At 42.4% G+C, this 15725-nt stretch overlaps 1 protein-coding gene across 6 annotated transcripts in view; it reads right to left on the reverse strand.

Annotated features, from left to right (window-relative positions):
• IQCH (IQ motif containing H) overlaps window positions 1-15725 on the reverse strand; it is a 187065-nt gene that overhangs the window by 106846 nt on the left and 64494 nt on the right. For all 6 annotated transcript variants that reach the window (XM_084783866.1, XM_084783869.1, XM_084783865.1 and 3 more), the window contains 3 exons: window positions 11259-11332; window positions 9435-9473; window positions 1-33 (listed from right to left, as the gene is read on the reverse strand). The exon at window positions 1-33 is cut by the window's left edge. In XM_084783866.1, the coding sequence (XP_084639992.1) occupies window positions 1-33; window positions 9435-9473; window positions 11259-11332 (146 nt within the window). The remainder of the gene's footprint in view (window positions 34-9434; window positions 9474-11258; window positions 11333-15725) is intronic.

The following is a 15725-nucleotide window of genomic DNA, read 5'->3' on the forward strand; positions in this document are numbered from 1 at the left end:
TAAAGTCTTAGACGGTGTAGTACTTTTCATGCCCTGGGGAAAGAAAGTTAGCCAGAGGTGAAATATTCCGTGATCTCTGTAGAAGTGTGATCAACACGCACATACTAACACTTCATCAGTTACCACCCAGTGATGGGAAGCTATGGCTGCTAAGAATGATTTTATACACGTACATCAGGATGTCAAAGTAATATCACTAAAACTCATTACTAAGGGACATCTTAGATCACCAGAAGCTATTAAAATGTTATAAAAGTGTTTCTACATATTTATAATAAAGGTATCTACACATATATCTTTATATATTATCAGTTTATGATATATAAATGATCTGTTTCCTTGAGCCATTTTCTAAATTATATATAATAAAGAAATACATATGTCATGTGTCATACATGTAGACATATACTGTATTTTATACATATCTTTATTATATATATAATAATACTTATAAGCTACAGAGTGACTTCAAACCCAGCATGCACAATTTAATGAGAGACCCTGTCTCAAATATACCTTTATCATTATATATAATATATAATTGCTAATTACATATTACTAATTATATATTTATTATAATTACATATACTATATAAGTATATATATATTCCCTTGCAATTCTATCTTTTATCTATGCACCCATGGTCTTAAAGAACTATGTTGCTGATTCCTGTTCTTAACTTGTCATCAACCCTAAAAACAGAAAGACAGTCTTCTATGAGTAATTGTCCAGAGGAATCCTCTAGGGGTGGGATGGTGGGTAATATCTTTTTAAAGCATTTTTCACTATTAAAAACATCATGAATTATAAGATAAATTAAATCAGAATATATTTGGATAACAATAGAAAACATAATATCCTCATTTAAAGTAAAGAAGGGCTGGAAAGATGGCTCAGCCGTTAAAAGTGAGGCTTACAACCAAAAGAAAAGTAAAAAAAACAAAACAACAACAACAACAACAACAACAAAAAAGAAACCTGGGTCTGGTGGCATGGGCTTGTCATCCCAACTGCTTGGAGGGCTGAGAAATAAGGATCATGTATGTATTTGAGACTTGCCTGGGCTACAGAACGACTCAGGCCCAGCCACAACCTAGTGAGAGACCCTGTCTCAAAATAAAACTTGAAAAAAGGGCCAAAGATAGGTTTTATGGTAGTGCCTGAGGTTCAAGCATTAGCACTAAACAGGAAATTTTGCCAAAACAAGACAAAAATCCTTGCATTTCAATTACTGGCACATGTTGCATGAGAAAAACAGACATTCCGCCCCATGATGGCCATTCAGTTCCTACTGGCCTAGGAAATGGGTGTGGGGATATTGAAGGCATGGATATTTCCACCCTGAATTCTTCTCAGTGAGGAGAAAGGTATTAACTTACTATGATGACTGTCTCTGCTTACTCAGGGACTTAAAGGGTCAACTGTCTTCAGCATATCCATTGGAGATGCATATGTGGTTGATTCAAGCCACAAGGCTACATTATTCTCTGCAATTTTGAGACCTTTCATGAAATTCAAAGGGGAAAATGGTGAATTTATTAATAACTACTGTGTTGCAGCACTACTGGTTAGCTAGCATGCTTTGTCTTAAATAACTGTTAAGTGTGAGTAATCAATAAGTACAAAGCAGAAAACCTTCCAAGTCTTGGAGTCTAGGAGAAAAAAGTAAGAGATAGATAGATAGATAGATAGATAGATATACAGATACAGATATAGAAATGAAACAGTAATCAAACACAGACAGTGAAATAAAAAATGTCAAATTCCTTTCTCGGGTTCTAAGGAAAATAACAGACTGTCATCATCTCAGGTGGAAATACTAAGTCCAGACTGGGAACGTTCCTTTAGCTTCAGACACCACATCCAAACAGCAATGACCTTTTGCATACTTTTAACTGAACAACTGTTATGAGGCATAAGATCCGTGGAAAAAGTCTTCTTGCCAAGATTATCTCTCTTTCTGATCTAATCAAGATAGACATCAAAAGAACGTAGAGTGTTTTAGAGGTGGGAGTACATTTCCTCTTCTTGAATGGGCATGAGACTTTGACAAGGAATGTTCCCGTAGCAGACGTTAGGGATGGCAGGATGAGTGCTGGGTCTGGGTAGAAGGCAGGTGGCACATGTTACCGAGGAAATGGCTCACGGCTACACTTCTGCCTTGCTGCGAGGAGGGGCTCTGATGGTGGACGGTTAGTATTCAGAGAAGAATGGCAGGGCTCCATCAGTGAGGAACAGAGATGCAGGATGGCCACAGATGGCCACGCATGGAGCTGGCTGCTTTTGCTAGTCACGTGTTTGATCCAGTCATGAAGACTCAGATTTCTGTAAGAAGCAAAGGCTATGGATGGGTGATTTGCCAGAGAACTCTGTCTCTTAAAAGATGCTCAGATAGTTTCAGATTTTCTTATTCTTATGGAGAGTAGTGAGAATGTGAGACTATGAAACAGGACTGCGGAGCTCGGGGTTCAGAAGGACTCCTTCATGTCTCTCAGACGACGCCTCTCACAGGCTGGGCCTAGGATACCTATGTACATCAACAAACATGGACTAGACCTTCTGACAGAATCACCTCGGGTGAACTGAGTTGGAGGTTTTAACAGGGGGTTACCTTAGAACAAAAGGATTACACCTTTTTACCTTCTTGCATGAGATATACCTGCTCTCCAAGGAAACAAGCTCCTGGGCACCAGCTAGACCACTCAGGTGCCAGGAAGCTGTGGGCTTGCAGTCAGCTAAAGCAGAGCTGTAGTACATCTGTCACAGAGAATGCCACACACGGGAGCACTTCAGACTTAGAGCAAGAAAAGACATGCCTCTCAAGAGAAAGGCTTCCCAAATTAAAGCAGTGTATCAGCACTGTGAGCTGCTCCGAGCAGGTGAAGACAGAGCTGCTCCACAGCCTGCTAGGAAAGAGAGCCCTGATGAAAGGTCACGCCAGCCACGCTTCAGGTGCTGCCTCCTTCTGTTTTCCTTCCTTTATCTCACGAACCTGTCTGCTGTCATTTGTTGGTGTCCCCCACTCCCTTCCATTTCTTCCTCCTCTTTTGTTTACAAGGAGCGGCTCTCCCAGTGTGATATCACCCGTAGTGCTTTCCTTCTTGTGGGGTGGCTGCATCCCCTCACCCTCTTCTTTCTTGGGACCATGGCTACACCTGCCCCTTTGTGAAATGCCGACACTCTAGACTTAACCACCGCACGCCCTCCCCTCCCCAGCCTGCCCCCACGCACGCCCAGCTCAGACTTGTAGCCGTGGCCTAATTATTAGCATCCTGCTCTAACTGACTGAGTCAACTAGCTGGGAAATGCTCTTTTTCATTTGCAAAGTGTAATCACTAATTAGGTAACTAACTTTCAGAGTTTCTGGAGCAGTTATTTAGGGGAAATTCTAAATCTAAAGCAAAGGAGAGGAAGGCATGATGATGACAATGTGTGTACGTCCCAGTGTGAAGCTACATAAATAAGCCCATGACTGCAAATGTACTATAACATTTAGGAATAACATTTGCAAAGATGCAAAGAGCACATTTAGGAAAAAGAACTTATTTCTAAGTTGATTTTTTTTTTGTACTGGGGATCACAGCCAGGACTCTATGCATGGGGAAGAAGCATTCTACCCCTGGGATACATTGCAACCTTAGGCTAATTTCTTTTTCATTATTGTTGCTGTTGTATTGAGACAGGATCTCACTATATAGCCCAGGCTGCCCTCAAACTTAACTCTCCTGCCTCGGCCTCTTGATGCCTAAGATTGCAAGCATGCAGGACTGGAGAAATAGCTTAGTGGTTAAGACCACTGGCTGTTCTTTTAGATTCTAAAGGAGTCTAAAATTTAGAAGATCTAGGTTCAATTCTCTACTCCCGTGGAGTGACTCACAACTATCTGAAACTCCAGGTCCAAGGGATCCAACTCTGCAGGTACCAGACATGCATGCAAACAAACACTCAAATACACAATAGGTTTAAAAATTATAGGCATGCGTCATCAAGATGCCTATATTTGGGCAGCAGATAGACATGGTATCAAATTGATCTCCTATTTACAAGAGCGATCTGCTTGAGGTGCATAGTGGGCTGGCTACCTGGGCGATCTGACATGGGGGTGTCTTTACAGAATGACAATCATTCCAGGACCTGGAAGGACAGACTACAGCACTCTCTGTGGAGAGGATGTTGCATTGAGTTTGGTTTCTCAGTCACCAAGTTGCATCCATTAGGAATGCTCTAGGTAATTGCCCTGTGAAGCCGAGAACGCTCTTCCTGTATATTATAGAATTCCAAGTGAGAGTTTAGATTAAAGGATGGAGTTTCACTCAAAGATAAATAAATCTTAGTTATTTCCCCCAAAGACCAAAGATGTCATTTGTCTGACCTTGTCTTTTATTTCTAGTGAAGGCCTTCAACATGTCAACCTTTGTATAAAACAAAGATGAAACCCTCAGTGAGCTAGAACTGTTCAAAAGACACCACATTCAGAAGAGAGTTGCTGACTTACTTGGGGTTTAGGAACATAATACAAGCACAGTCTAAATTTTAAAACACAAGGGAGCTTGAAAGCCACTAGCATTGCCTTTTGCTCAGTAGATTATTGAGCATAGGAAAACAAGGTTTGGTCTTGAAGTCCACCATCCTGTGTTGGGCTCAGAGCTCTGCCACTATCTAATGCATACTGCAGGCAAGGCGTGTCCCTCTGTGGACCTGGATTTTACCATCTGCAAAAAGGAGAGGTTCACAGAGACCTCTCCCAGTGCCTCACCATGCTGCAGTGGCTAGCATGCAGATGAAGAGACTGACTCCAGAGAAGGGAAATGACTCGTGAAAGGTCATCACTCTGCTTTGTGGAGCTCTGGGACAGTGTCCTTGCTATGATAAAACAAGCAAGCAAACAAACAAAATTAACCACATCCTAACCGTCCCCAATACATACAGAACTACAGGGAAGGGTTCCTATGTGATATTTGCCCTCACTATGTTTTCACTGTCTCTCCTGGTTTCTCTTTATATCTTTGTGGCATTTTCTCATTTTGCTCTTCCATATCTTACTTTATATTGCTCCTGCTCCTATACCTCCAAGTTCTCATAGCCCAGTGTTTGCCAACATTCTGTGTGTGGATCCTTCCTGAGATGTGCTCACTCCTGTTCCACCACCTCTGATGTCTGAGCAACCTGTCATTCCCTTGACCTGATACTTATTTGCTTGGCCAAAGAGCATTTTGTTAACCCCCATGAATGCAAAAGGGGGCATTAGATGGTTCGATGGGGAAATGGGGGATTTGAAGGCAGAAGACCTGGAGCCTGGTCTGCACTGCCTTCCCCTGTGTTCTCTGAAAGCCACTTCCTCCGTAAGACTTGACTTTCTATTCAGAACGCACTTAATAGGTACTTGTGATCTGCTGCCTCTCTGACATAACATGTCACCTCTTAGATGTATGGTTTTTTAAGTTTTTCTTTTCTTTTTGTTTGGGACAGTGGCCTCAAACTTGTATAGCTAAAGGTAACCTTGAACTTCTGGTCCTGCCATCATTACCTGTTGAGTGCTGAGATTTTAGGCATTTGTCATCAGGCCTATTATGCAGTACTGGGGACAAATCCAGGGAACTGTGCATGCCAGACAAGCTCTGTGCCTCCACAGCCACACCCTCAACCTAATATTATCTTTTAAAACAAACTTCTGAAGATAGTAAAGCCCTGAAACCAATGCAACAACCTCAGTGCTCACTCTCTGACCATGAAAAGACCTGGGATAGTTTTCTTCTCCATTTTTTAATACCAAAAATTATTTGTAGCAACTTCTTAACCAGAAAGAATGACAAATTACCCATACTACCTGCTATGTGGGACTAAGAAAACCCAAAGGAGTAACATTCTAGAATTCTGAGGTGTGTGAGTGAGCAAGACAGTCCTTAGACTGTAAGAGCTGGAAGCTACTTAAGACTAGATTGTCAGAGTCCACCACCCACACATGAAGGAGAGGGCCCGGTGTAAAGACCACTGCATCAGCAGCACTTTTCTAGAATATGGCTACCAATTCCTTTCAAATGCATCGTGCTCAAATAGGTCTTCCTTGACTCTGAGAGGTTGGCCTGAAGAGAAAGGTCTTTGTGCTTAGGTGAGCTCTTACAGAACAAAAACCCCCACCCAGTCCATCAAATCCATATGAAAGAGCAAACAGAGCCGGCCAGGGAGGCACTTTAGATAGCCAGGCTCTGTTTTCAGTCAATGTGAAATTCCCTTTTCCGGAGGCACATTTTACCTCACTACAGCATTGATTTCATCTTTTTAGATACCCTTCAAATACTCTCTGAGAAAATATGACACAGTTAAGGACCACTTGGGACAATTATGATAGATGGGTTGAGCCTGCTGGGGACATGCACGGGAAGCAGGACAAGCGAGGAATCAAAAGCAGCTTCATTCCCAGGTCCCTGAGCAAAGACACCTCACATTCTCTCTGTAGATACGGGGAGAAGCTGGGCTTGTAAAGGATTGCCATCACTCCCCACGTGAAACATAGCTTCCCACCTTTCCTCAGGAAAAGGTGTGTGTAGAGGAAGTCTGCTGCTGACAGCTCACTGAAGGGCATTCGCAGGATCTTACGATGGTCTACTTGGGAGCCCTGTCAATGATTATGTGAGTGTCCTGCTTTGTCTTTCCTAAGCATGGATCATTCTAGGCCATCACAGTAGATGTCTGTTGTCTGCTTTCCTCAGAAAGAGAGAAGTCTTATAGGGCAAGAATTTTGTTTGTTTCACTCATGTTTGTGCTTGCTGCCATCGTGGTCCACTGTTTGATGCCCAGTAAAAAGCCAGTGAGGATTCACTGTGAGTATGCAAATGTTCCATTTTAACTTCAGAGCACTTGAACTGGGTTTTTTAGCACAAAGCTGTCCTGTGATCAGGTAAGATGTCTGACATTTACAATTTAATGTTGAACAACATGGTAATGGCTATTAAGATTATAGGATATCTTTAATTACAGAATATTATGTAGTGAGTTTTTAGCAACATTTGTGCAAGCTTGTGATAAAGTATTAAAATAAAATCAAAGTAAAAGACACAGTATAGTATGATGGGAACAGAGAAACATGACAAGGCTTAAATACTGCCATAGGGTTATGATAGCATTAGATTCTCTCATATTTGGCAGTTTTCTCCTTTCTGAACTTTTTTTTTTTTTTAGTAATCATTAAAAAATATGTGAAGTGAAATAAAGGAAAAAACATTATTTTGTAGATTGCTGATAAGTTCATCTCTTTTCCAATATATATAATAAAATCATTTACATGCAATAAGCATAATCAGTAGGCAATGTGGACAAGATTATAAAAGTAATCCCTAAGTATACTTTGGAAGTTTAATGCCAAAATGTTTATGTGAGGAGGGCAATTTATTAAGGAAAACTAAAACTACTTCTAAAAGATTCTGCAGTCTCCTATTTGGGGATCCCTCCCCCTTCCTTAAATGAGGTGTTATGACAAAGAGGTAGGGAGATAAACAGAGAGACAGGGAGACAGACAGACAGAGAGACAGAAACTCAGAGAGACAGACAGACAGATAGAAAGACAGGCAGAAGGGTAGAGAGGCAGGCCTTGACTGGCTTTACACACACGCACACACACACACACACATCTGTTCTTTCATCAGGGCAGTAACAGGTTCAATGCTGCACCAGTTGTCTAAGTAAAATGGTATAGCCATCTCATGCATAAAATAGTAAGTTTTCCGCTGAGAAGATCACAAGAATATAATGGAAAGATACTAAAGAAACTAACACTATAAAACTGATTAAGAAACAAGTGGTCCTCACCCCAGTTTTCCTAATGTGGGCACTACAGACATGCCTCAGCCACCCAGCAAATTTCAACTGTCTGTTTAATTACTCCAGAAGACAGAACAGGCTATCTAGATTGAAGATGATAAAAGCAGACATGACAGCAGAGGTGACAACTTCTATCTGATAGGGAAGGAAGCAAAGACACAAACTTATCATCTAGGCAAATGGCAGTGGAAAGAGAAAGCATTAAGTACAATGGACAGGAGACATGTAATACATTTTAGAAGGATTATGATTGTGAATGAGTGAGCTTTGGGGGTTTGGGAGTCATACACTCCACTTTGCTGTACCAGCTCTGTCATTTACCTTGGATGACTTACCTCTCCCTGTCTAATTCCTCCTGATCATATGAGAATAATAACAGCACCTGCCAGCCAGAGATGTGAAAACAAGGGAGGCGGCCACTGAAGACGTTAGGAACAGAGCCCAGAGCGGAGCAGGCACTCAGTACAGGCTAGCACTGCAATTACACTAGGTAATATGTGGAGGGCTGGGCCCTAGGAAAGAGCTCCTAACCTGGTACATAAGCCTCTGCTGGCATCTGTGTGACAGCACAGATGTAGTTCTGTCATTCCATGGGCATGGGAGGTGCGTCGTGTCACATACACAGGATATGCTCAAGCCACATCGGTGGTTCCTAAGTGGTCCAGATAAATAAAGCCCTGGAGTTCTTTATGCACATTCTCTTTTTGAGGTACAGAGTCAAGCTCACAGTTTCTACACGGTGATGTCATGGGAATGAGACGAAGGATCTAATTGTACTGACCAGTTATCTGGCAGCAGCGTGTCTGGGTTCAGATGGACTGTCTGCAATCACTGTTGTAAATCTGCACCACTGGGAAGGGGGAGAAGGGGGCTCTTCCCTTGAAATGTGCCCTCCTGGATGCCTGGGGAGCTCAGCATAGCCATGTGCAGGGTTCTGCTAATGTAAGGCCTGGTACAAAGACCTTATTGAAGTATGCTTGCCATATTATGAGGACAGTTTCATTTTTCCTTTTCTTCTCTGTCTCTGTCTCTGTCTGTCTGTCTGTCTGTTTCTCTCTCTTTCTGTCTCTTTCTCTCTCCTTGCCTTAAATTAACAGCTTAACTTTAAATTCTATTTCCTCAGCGTACTTTATAAATGCAGCATATGGACATACACGTTCACAAACATGTTTGTGTATGTAGGTACAAATATACATGTGTATGCATGTGAAGACGTGTCAGGGAACTACTACATCTTGCTTCCTTGTAAATATACTCTTAATGAAAATCTTTGATGCTTAAGACAGCCACGATTCAGCCACATTTTGATGGGAAATCATGTATTTGGACTGAAGACAATCCACGATTCCATCCTGACAGAGAGCAAATGCTTTTCACTTTAAGTGAACCACAGTAATTATTGTTGTTGTTGTTGTTATTATTATTATTATTATTATTATTATTATTATTATTATTGCCGCTATGGTCTAATTTTTTTTTATAAAGAAAGGCAATCAAAAGAACTTTGTTGCCAACTCCAGCTGTCCAGCTGCCTCCCATACTTTTGCCCTGAAGCAAAAGGAAGAGACATCAGGTGACAGACCCCAAATTCCAACTAGTCACACAAATTACAGACCTTCCTATTGGAGTGTCCTCTTGACCTTTTGCCTTTCCCCTACAATGAAAAATGAGACACAGTTTAAATCAAAATGACTCTCATGGGCAGTTTTACAAAACAAATAAACGCTCAGAGTCTTATTTACCCCTGCTGGGTCTGCCTGCTCCTTTCCACACAGGCCGGGCTAATAATTAGAAGGACCTTTCCCATCCCAGACATCCGTCTCATGCCAAGCCCCACTTTGCTTTGAGGAAAGAGTTGGAGAAAGTCAATATTTACATACACAGCTATAGTCGGATGCTGAGTTCCACTTCCAGGGACCAACAGTCTGAGAGGCATTTGTGAGAAAGGACTAACCGCAGCATGCGCCTGGGGTTGGGGCCTGGCAGAGGGCTGCTTCTGGAGCTTAGCACTTTGTGCCTTTCTCTTCACCTTTAATGTCTGTGCCCAGTGTACCATCTACCACTACTAAAACGCCAATTCAGAACTGTGCCGTCTGAAGCCACAGCCTTTAACAATAGAGGAGACCCGCAGACGGCAACAGAAGAGAGTAACGCCAGGGCTAATCAGCATTGAGAAATATAGTATCATTTAATTTTGGTTTTGAAGTAAACTGCTTACTGCCTAAAACCTCACTATGAGGTGTGCATTACCTGTAGATTTGTTCTTATAAAACAGAGAGCTGAGTTCTCACTTGGAGTGAGAATCTGAACAGGCGCCTGGGCCTGGTCGTATTACACACATTAGCCCATGGCCCCCTCACAGCCTGCTAAACAGCTGAATGTGAAACAATAATGGTGCAGGCCAAGCACCCGCCTGAAGGCCTGTCTGTCTTGGGATTTGGCCATTTGCATCGATTTTTTTTTTTACCCACGTTTTTCATGAAACACAAATATTTGCCATGGCAACTGGGTTGTCACATGACATGCTGTTCCATAACATCCTGGCAGGCTCTTAAGGGGAAATGGCCCACCAACGTTGGAAAAGCACCTAACACCTCCTGAGGATGTTTAGGCATTAGAAGAGTGCGAGGGCAGGAGCAGCCTGTTTGGAGCAGTGGGGTTAGTTCCCTGCAGTTGCTTCCAACTCCTTTTCTTTTCATGAGAGCAGCTAAAAACATAGACTATGCAAGGCACATCAGAGAAAAGGACTGCCAGATGTCTCCGTTTGGCGGAGAAAAGTTTTCATTATCTTAAGTCTGTCGGTGGTCCTTAAAATGAGAAAGCAACCTACAAAAAAAGCCCAGCCCCTTTAAACTGGGGAGCTCATCAGGAGGGCCAGCTACACTGTACAGCAGGAACTAATGTTAAAGAGTACAGAACTCCTTCCTCTTTTCTGTGCAAACTTGGGGGGCTTGCCTATTCTTGGTTTTCTGTGCCAAATTGGGGGGCTTGCCTTTTCTTACGGTTAAAGGCAAATGAGATAAGGAAAGCCCTCTCAACAGCATAGCTCATACCCTACAGATGTAGACGCAGATATGAAGCAGGAGTCCCTGCAGCCCCGATGCCTGGCCGGCTCGCTTACCTGCACATCTCAATGGCTCTGAGGCTGCACCTACAGGGCAGAGCTGACCTATGCACTCATCTCCCATTTTAGAAGCAGGAGCTGGCTATGTAGTGCAGTGGGGAGCTCTTGCCTATCGTGTGGGAGGCCCTGCGTTTGATGCAAAGCCCCACAGAGAATAACAAGCAGCACAGGGAGATGAGGTGCTCCCTAGGAGCTGCTGAAATAGTGCGTATTGCAGTGGGACAGGAGCAACTCTGCGATGTGTCCATTACACAGGCTCGCACGGGCAGCCTGCACCCCAGAGCAGCGGTCCTCTGTGGTTAGACACAGGAGTACCTTGGCTTTCGGTTTCTTTTCAGGCTCCTTATCTTCTGACACCTGGTGTGGCTTGTAAGCTGGAACAAAGGGCCCTGTGGGTGCAAGAGGGACAAAGTTACTTCTTCCAGAAAGAGAAGCAGAGCCATTTGGAAGATGCCATGGGGTTCAGCTTGAAAATGAGATGGCTCTGTCACCCACTGTCTGCTTACTGCCTGCATTCCTGTACCCATCCTGTGCCACTTCTGGGATTGCTGACTCCAAGGCCAAATCTATGCTAGGGCAACTGCTTCTTACAGAACACAAGGTCAGCCCACATTATGCAAAATGCCCAGAGGAAAATTAGATCTAAAAAGGCAGGAAGATTAGGGAGGAAAAGTTGTCTCTTAAAATGAAGACTCCTTTAAATAGTCAGGTTCCCAAGTTTATGTAGAAGATAATTAATATAGTTGCATATGATAGACTATTTTATTGGGTAGCTATTAAAAAAGATGACTAAAAATTAAAATGACGTGGAGGAACTGATATGGTGAATAACACCATAAAGATTATTTTTTAAATTAATTAATCAATAGGCAACAACTCTCAATCCTATCTTTCCTGCTGCCTGGCAGCAAACCCAGCTACCTCTACAGATAGCCCAAGCCTGGCATTCTCGAGAAGAAGAACCCTGTCACTATTCTTACCAAAGGAGAAAATGATTTATTTAAATGGTAGCTGAATACAAAGAAGTGAGTCTTCTTCCATCCCGAGGCCTTCAGCTCAGCCTTCTTTCCTGTCAGTTCTGCAGCAGCAGTCTTTGGAAGAACTGACTGGCATAAATGACAGCAATGCACAACTTAGTCTCGCTGGCAGGATTTGGTTTTCTCCGCCTCAAGATGGACTAGGGGAATCTTTTCAAGGATCTTTTTAGAAATAGCAAGAATTTTAGAGCATCAAAACCTGCCACACAAGGAATTTGCTTGTTGCATGAGGACCAGTCTACCCCACTCCCTGATTCCCCTGGCTTCCAGCAAGTCTCGCTGTGACTGCTCCCCGTTATGCTGTCCAGTGCACCGCAGCGTCTGCCCACCTCACTGTAAGTCTACAAGCTCTTTCCTTGACCTCTGTATTCTTCTGTTCTGTGCTCACTTTTCACTCTGCTATCCACCTCTGTCTTATCTTAGGTTGTCTTGGATCTATTGATTCACCAGTTTATAAGTTTAGTTTTTGGATAGTCAGTATTAAATATATCTCAATTGTTAACCATAGTTAGGTAGCCAAAAAAAAAGGAGAGAATGCTTATTAATGGACTGGACTGAGCACAGCTCATCATGCTAAGTAGCCAGTCTAAGTATGTCTAAATAAGAACACTGATCCTATCCCTTGATATTCACTCCCCCTGTCTTCCATGTGGCTGTCATGTGACCTGATAGATTTAAGAGAAAGCATGCCCACTACCATCATTTTCCTACCTAGACTGTGTATGTAAGGCCCAGGTTTGCAGGAGGGGTCTTATAGGCGAGACATGGTGAGCATGAGATGAAACCTAACGTGCTGGAGGAGTCACTTAGAAGAAGCACCTCATAGTCCATTTATCCCAGAATGAATAGTTATTAACAAAAAGACTAAAACCAGAAAGTTCTGGCAAGGATGTGGATAAAAAGGAGCACAGCCTTTCACACTGTTGGTGGATGGCAGAAAACAGGGCAGGAGAAACTAACCAGGTGCTGAGCAGGCGATTATTAAGTCTGCTGGGCGGCACTCAGGATGAGAAAAGAGTGCGGCCCTGGAGAATCACAGATGTGAGCTTTGCATGGAGCAGGGCAGGGACAGGCTTGAGGTCAGCTGGTCAGGCCCTGACTGGCTGCAGGCAGAACATTTCCAAATAAGGGCATAGAAGGAGCATGCTATCTACTGCAGCCTGGTGCAAAACTGCAAATTCAGAAGACTTTTAATTCTTTTTCTGGGTGGGATATGTCCGTTGGAGGAACTGAAACCCACTGTAGCCTTGTAAACAACTCACTGGTGGATGAAGACAAAATGGCGTCACCATTATCAAGCCCTACCAATGGTAACATAAATTATGAAAAATAGAGGTTCCACAGGAATTAAAAACAAAACTATCATATGATGATCACCACATGTGCGAAATCTAGATAGGTTAGTTTCATAGAGGTTGAGAGCAGAGTGGCAGTTAATAAAGGCTGGGAGAGTAAGGGGGAGAAAAAGATGGGCAGGTTTTACTCAGTGCTATTGAATCACAGTGGATTAGACTTAGATTTCAGTTGCTGTGCTAGAACACTATGATTGAAAGCAAGTTGGGTGGCAGGAGTTTATTTCAGCTCATAGCTGTGGTCTATTATTCAGGAAGTCAGAGTAGGAACTCTAAGACATAGGAACGGACAGAGGAGCACTGCTTAATGGCTTGCTCCCCAAGGCTTGCTCAGTCTGATTCTTTTATACATCCCATGTCCACCTGCTGAGGGGTGGCACTACCCACAGTGGTCTGGGTCCCTCCCACATCAACCACTAATAAAACCAATGCCACACAGACTTGCCCACAGGCAAATCTTATGAAGGCATTTTCTCAATTGAGACTCCCTTTCCCCAAATAATTCTACCCTGTGTTGGGTTGGTAGAAAATTAGCCAGCACAGAGTTCAATAAGAACAGTAATTTTGGGGTTGATATTTCAAACAGTATAGTGGCAATAGATAATAATGTTCCTGATATGTCAAAAGTCAGAAAAGTGTTTGGGGAGATAAATATGTTCACCTTGGTTTAAACATTATGCAATGTATATATGTACCAATAACATTGCCCACTAATATGTGGCATTGTATGTATCTGCTAAATAAAAGTGTAAGAAAAACATTGCAAGGGAGTTGAGGTCAGTATCACACATGAACAGAAAATCATACATGAACATTAAAACAACCATACATGATGAAGCAGTCATCATAAAAATTCTCTGGTGAACAATTACAAACACACTTAAAACAAATTAAAAACATAAAAATCTCTATGAAGAGTTAGAATGTATGAAAATAAACAAAATGAAAAAATTTTTAATTCAATGACCTAAGTTCAAAGATACAGGAGAGATGGCTCAGAGATTGAGAACACTGGCTGCTCTTTCAGAGGACCCAGGTACCATTCCCAGCCCACAACTATCTGTAACTTAATTTCCAGGGGATCACACACACACACACACACACACACACACACACACACACAGAGAGAGAGAGAGAGAGAGAGAGAGAGAGAGAGAGAGAGAGACAGACAGACAGACAGACAGACAGACAGAGACAGAGACAGAGAGAGACAGAGAGAGAGACAGAGAGAGAGGGGGGCGCAAAACACCAATGCACATAAAAAATAAAAATAATCATTTAAAAAATCAGTTTTTAAAAACTTTTCTTTTAGAAAAAAAGATGGGAACTCATCACATTTCCAGATAAAAGAAAATAAAAATGCTATATCATTTATATACGGACAAAAGAATGGCTAAACAGGAAGGAAATGATCAGAGAACAACATTTGGAAGAGGAAAAAAATGAAGAACACAAAAAACAAATGTCATCAGAAATAAAAGACATTCCTTTTCTTTTTGCATCTAAAAATTATATTTGATGGTTAAACCAAAAGTTTTAACACTTCCTGGTGTGACTCTAACTGTAGGTGGGTGAAGCAGACACACAAGCACCTTTAGACACAGCACTCACACACCTAGGCATGCACTCTAAAGACACGAGAAGGCATGCACCATACAAACCTGCACATTAGTGCTTACAGGAGCTGATAGCTGCTGACAGCTTGAAACAACCCCTGTCCTTTGACAGGTGCACAGCTCAGCAGCTGTAGCATACTACAGTGGAGAAGTACTTGGCAGTAAATGGGTAATTATTGCTGTACACTTCAACTGAATCCAACAACACATTAAAAAGAACCTATATGATTAAGACAGATTCATTCCAGGAATGCAAAGATGGCTCGATAATGCATATAGATAAATGCAATACAACCTGTAAACAGAATCAGAAAAAAGTTTATTTTAACTAATAAAAAAAGGAAAAATAATCCCAGTAACATTCTCCACAGAAGTAGGTTGAAAAAAAAAAACTAAAATGCATATGAAAGCACAAAAGAGCCCCAAAAATCTAAGCAGAACTATCAGCCCTAGAGTTAGCACAATACTTGACTTCAAACTCTACTCCAGGAACATGGTGCCTAAAACAGCACTGGACCACCAAAGGGCAGACAATGGAGCTGGGAAGATGCTGGGGAATAAAACACTTCTCCACAAGCATGAGAACGGGAGTTCAGACCCTTAGAACTCATAAAGTCAGGGAGACATGGTGGCCACCCATGACCCCAGGACTCAAGACACAGAGACAGAGGCTCTCCTGAGCAAGCTGGCTAGCTAGGTGCACTGGGATCACCTAGCTCTGTGGACACTGAGACACCTTGCCTCAGGAGATAAACTGGAGGGAGACTGAAGATGCTT

Source organism: Acomys minous, assembly GCF_964271855.1.
Source record: "Acomys minous genome assembly, chromosome: 5".
NCBI classification, from domain to species: Eukaryota; Metazoa; Chordata; class Mammalia; order Rodentia; family Muridae; genus Acomys; species Acomys minous.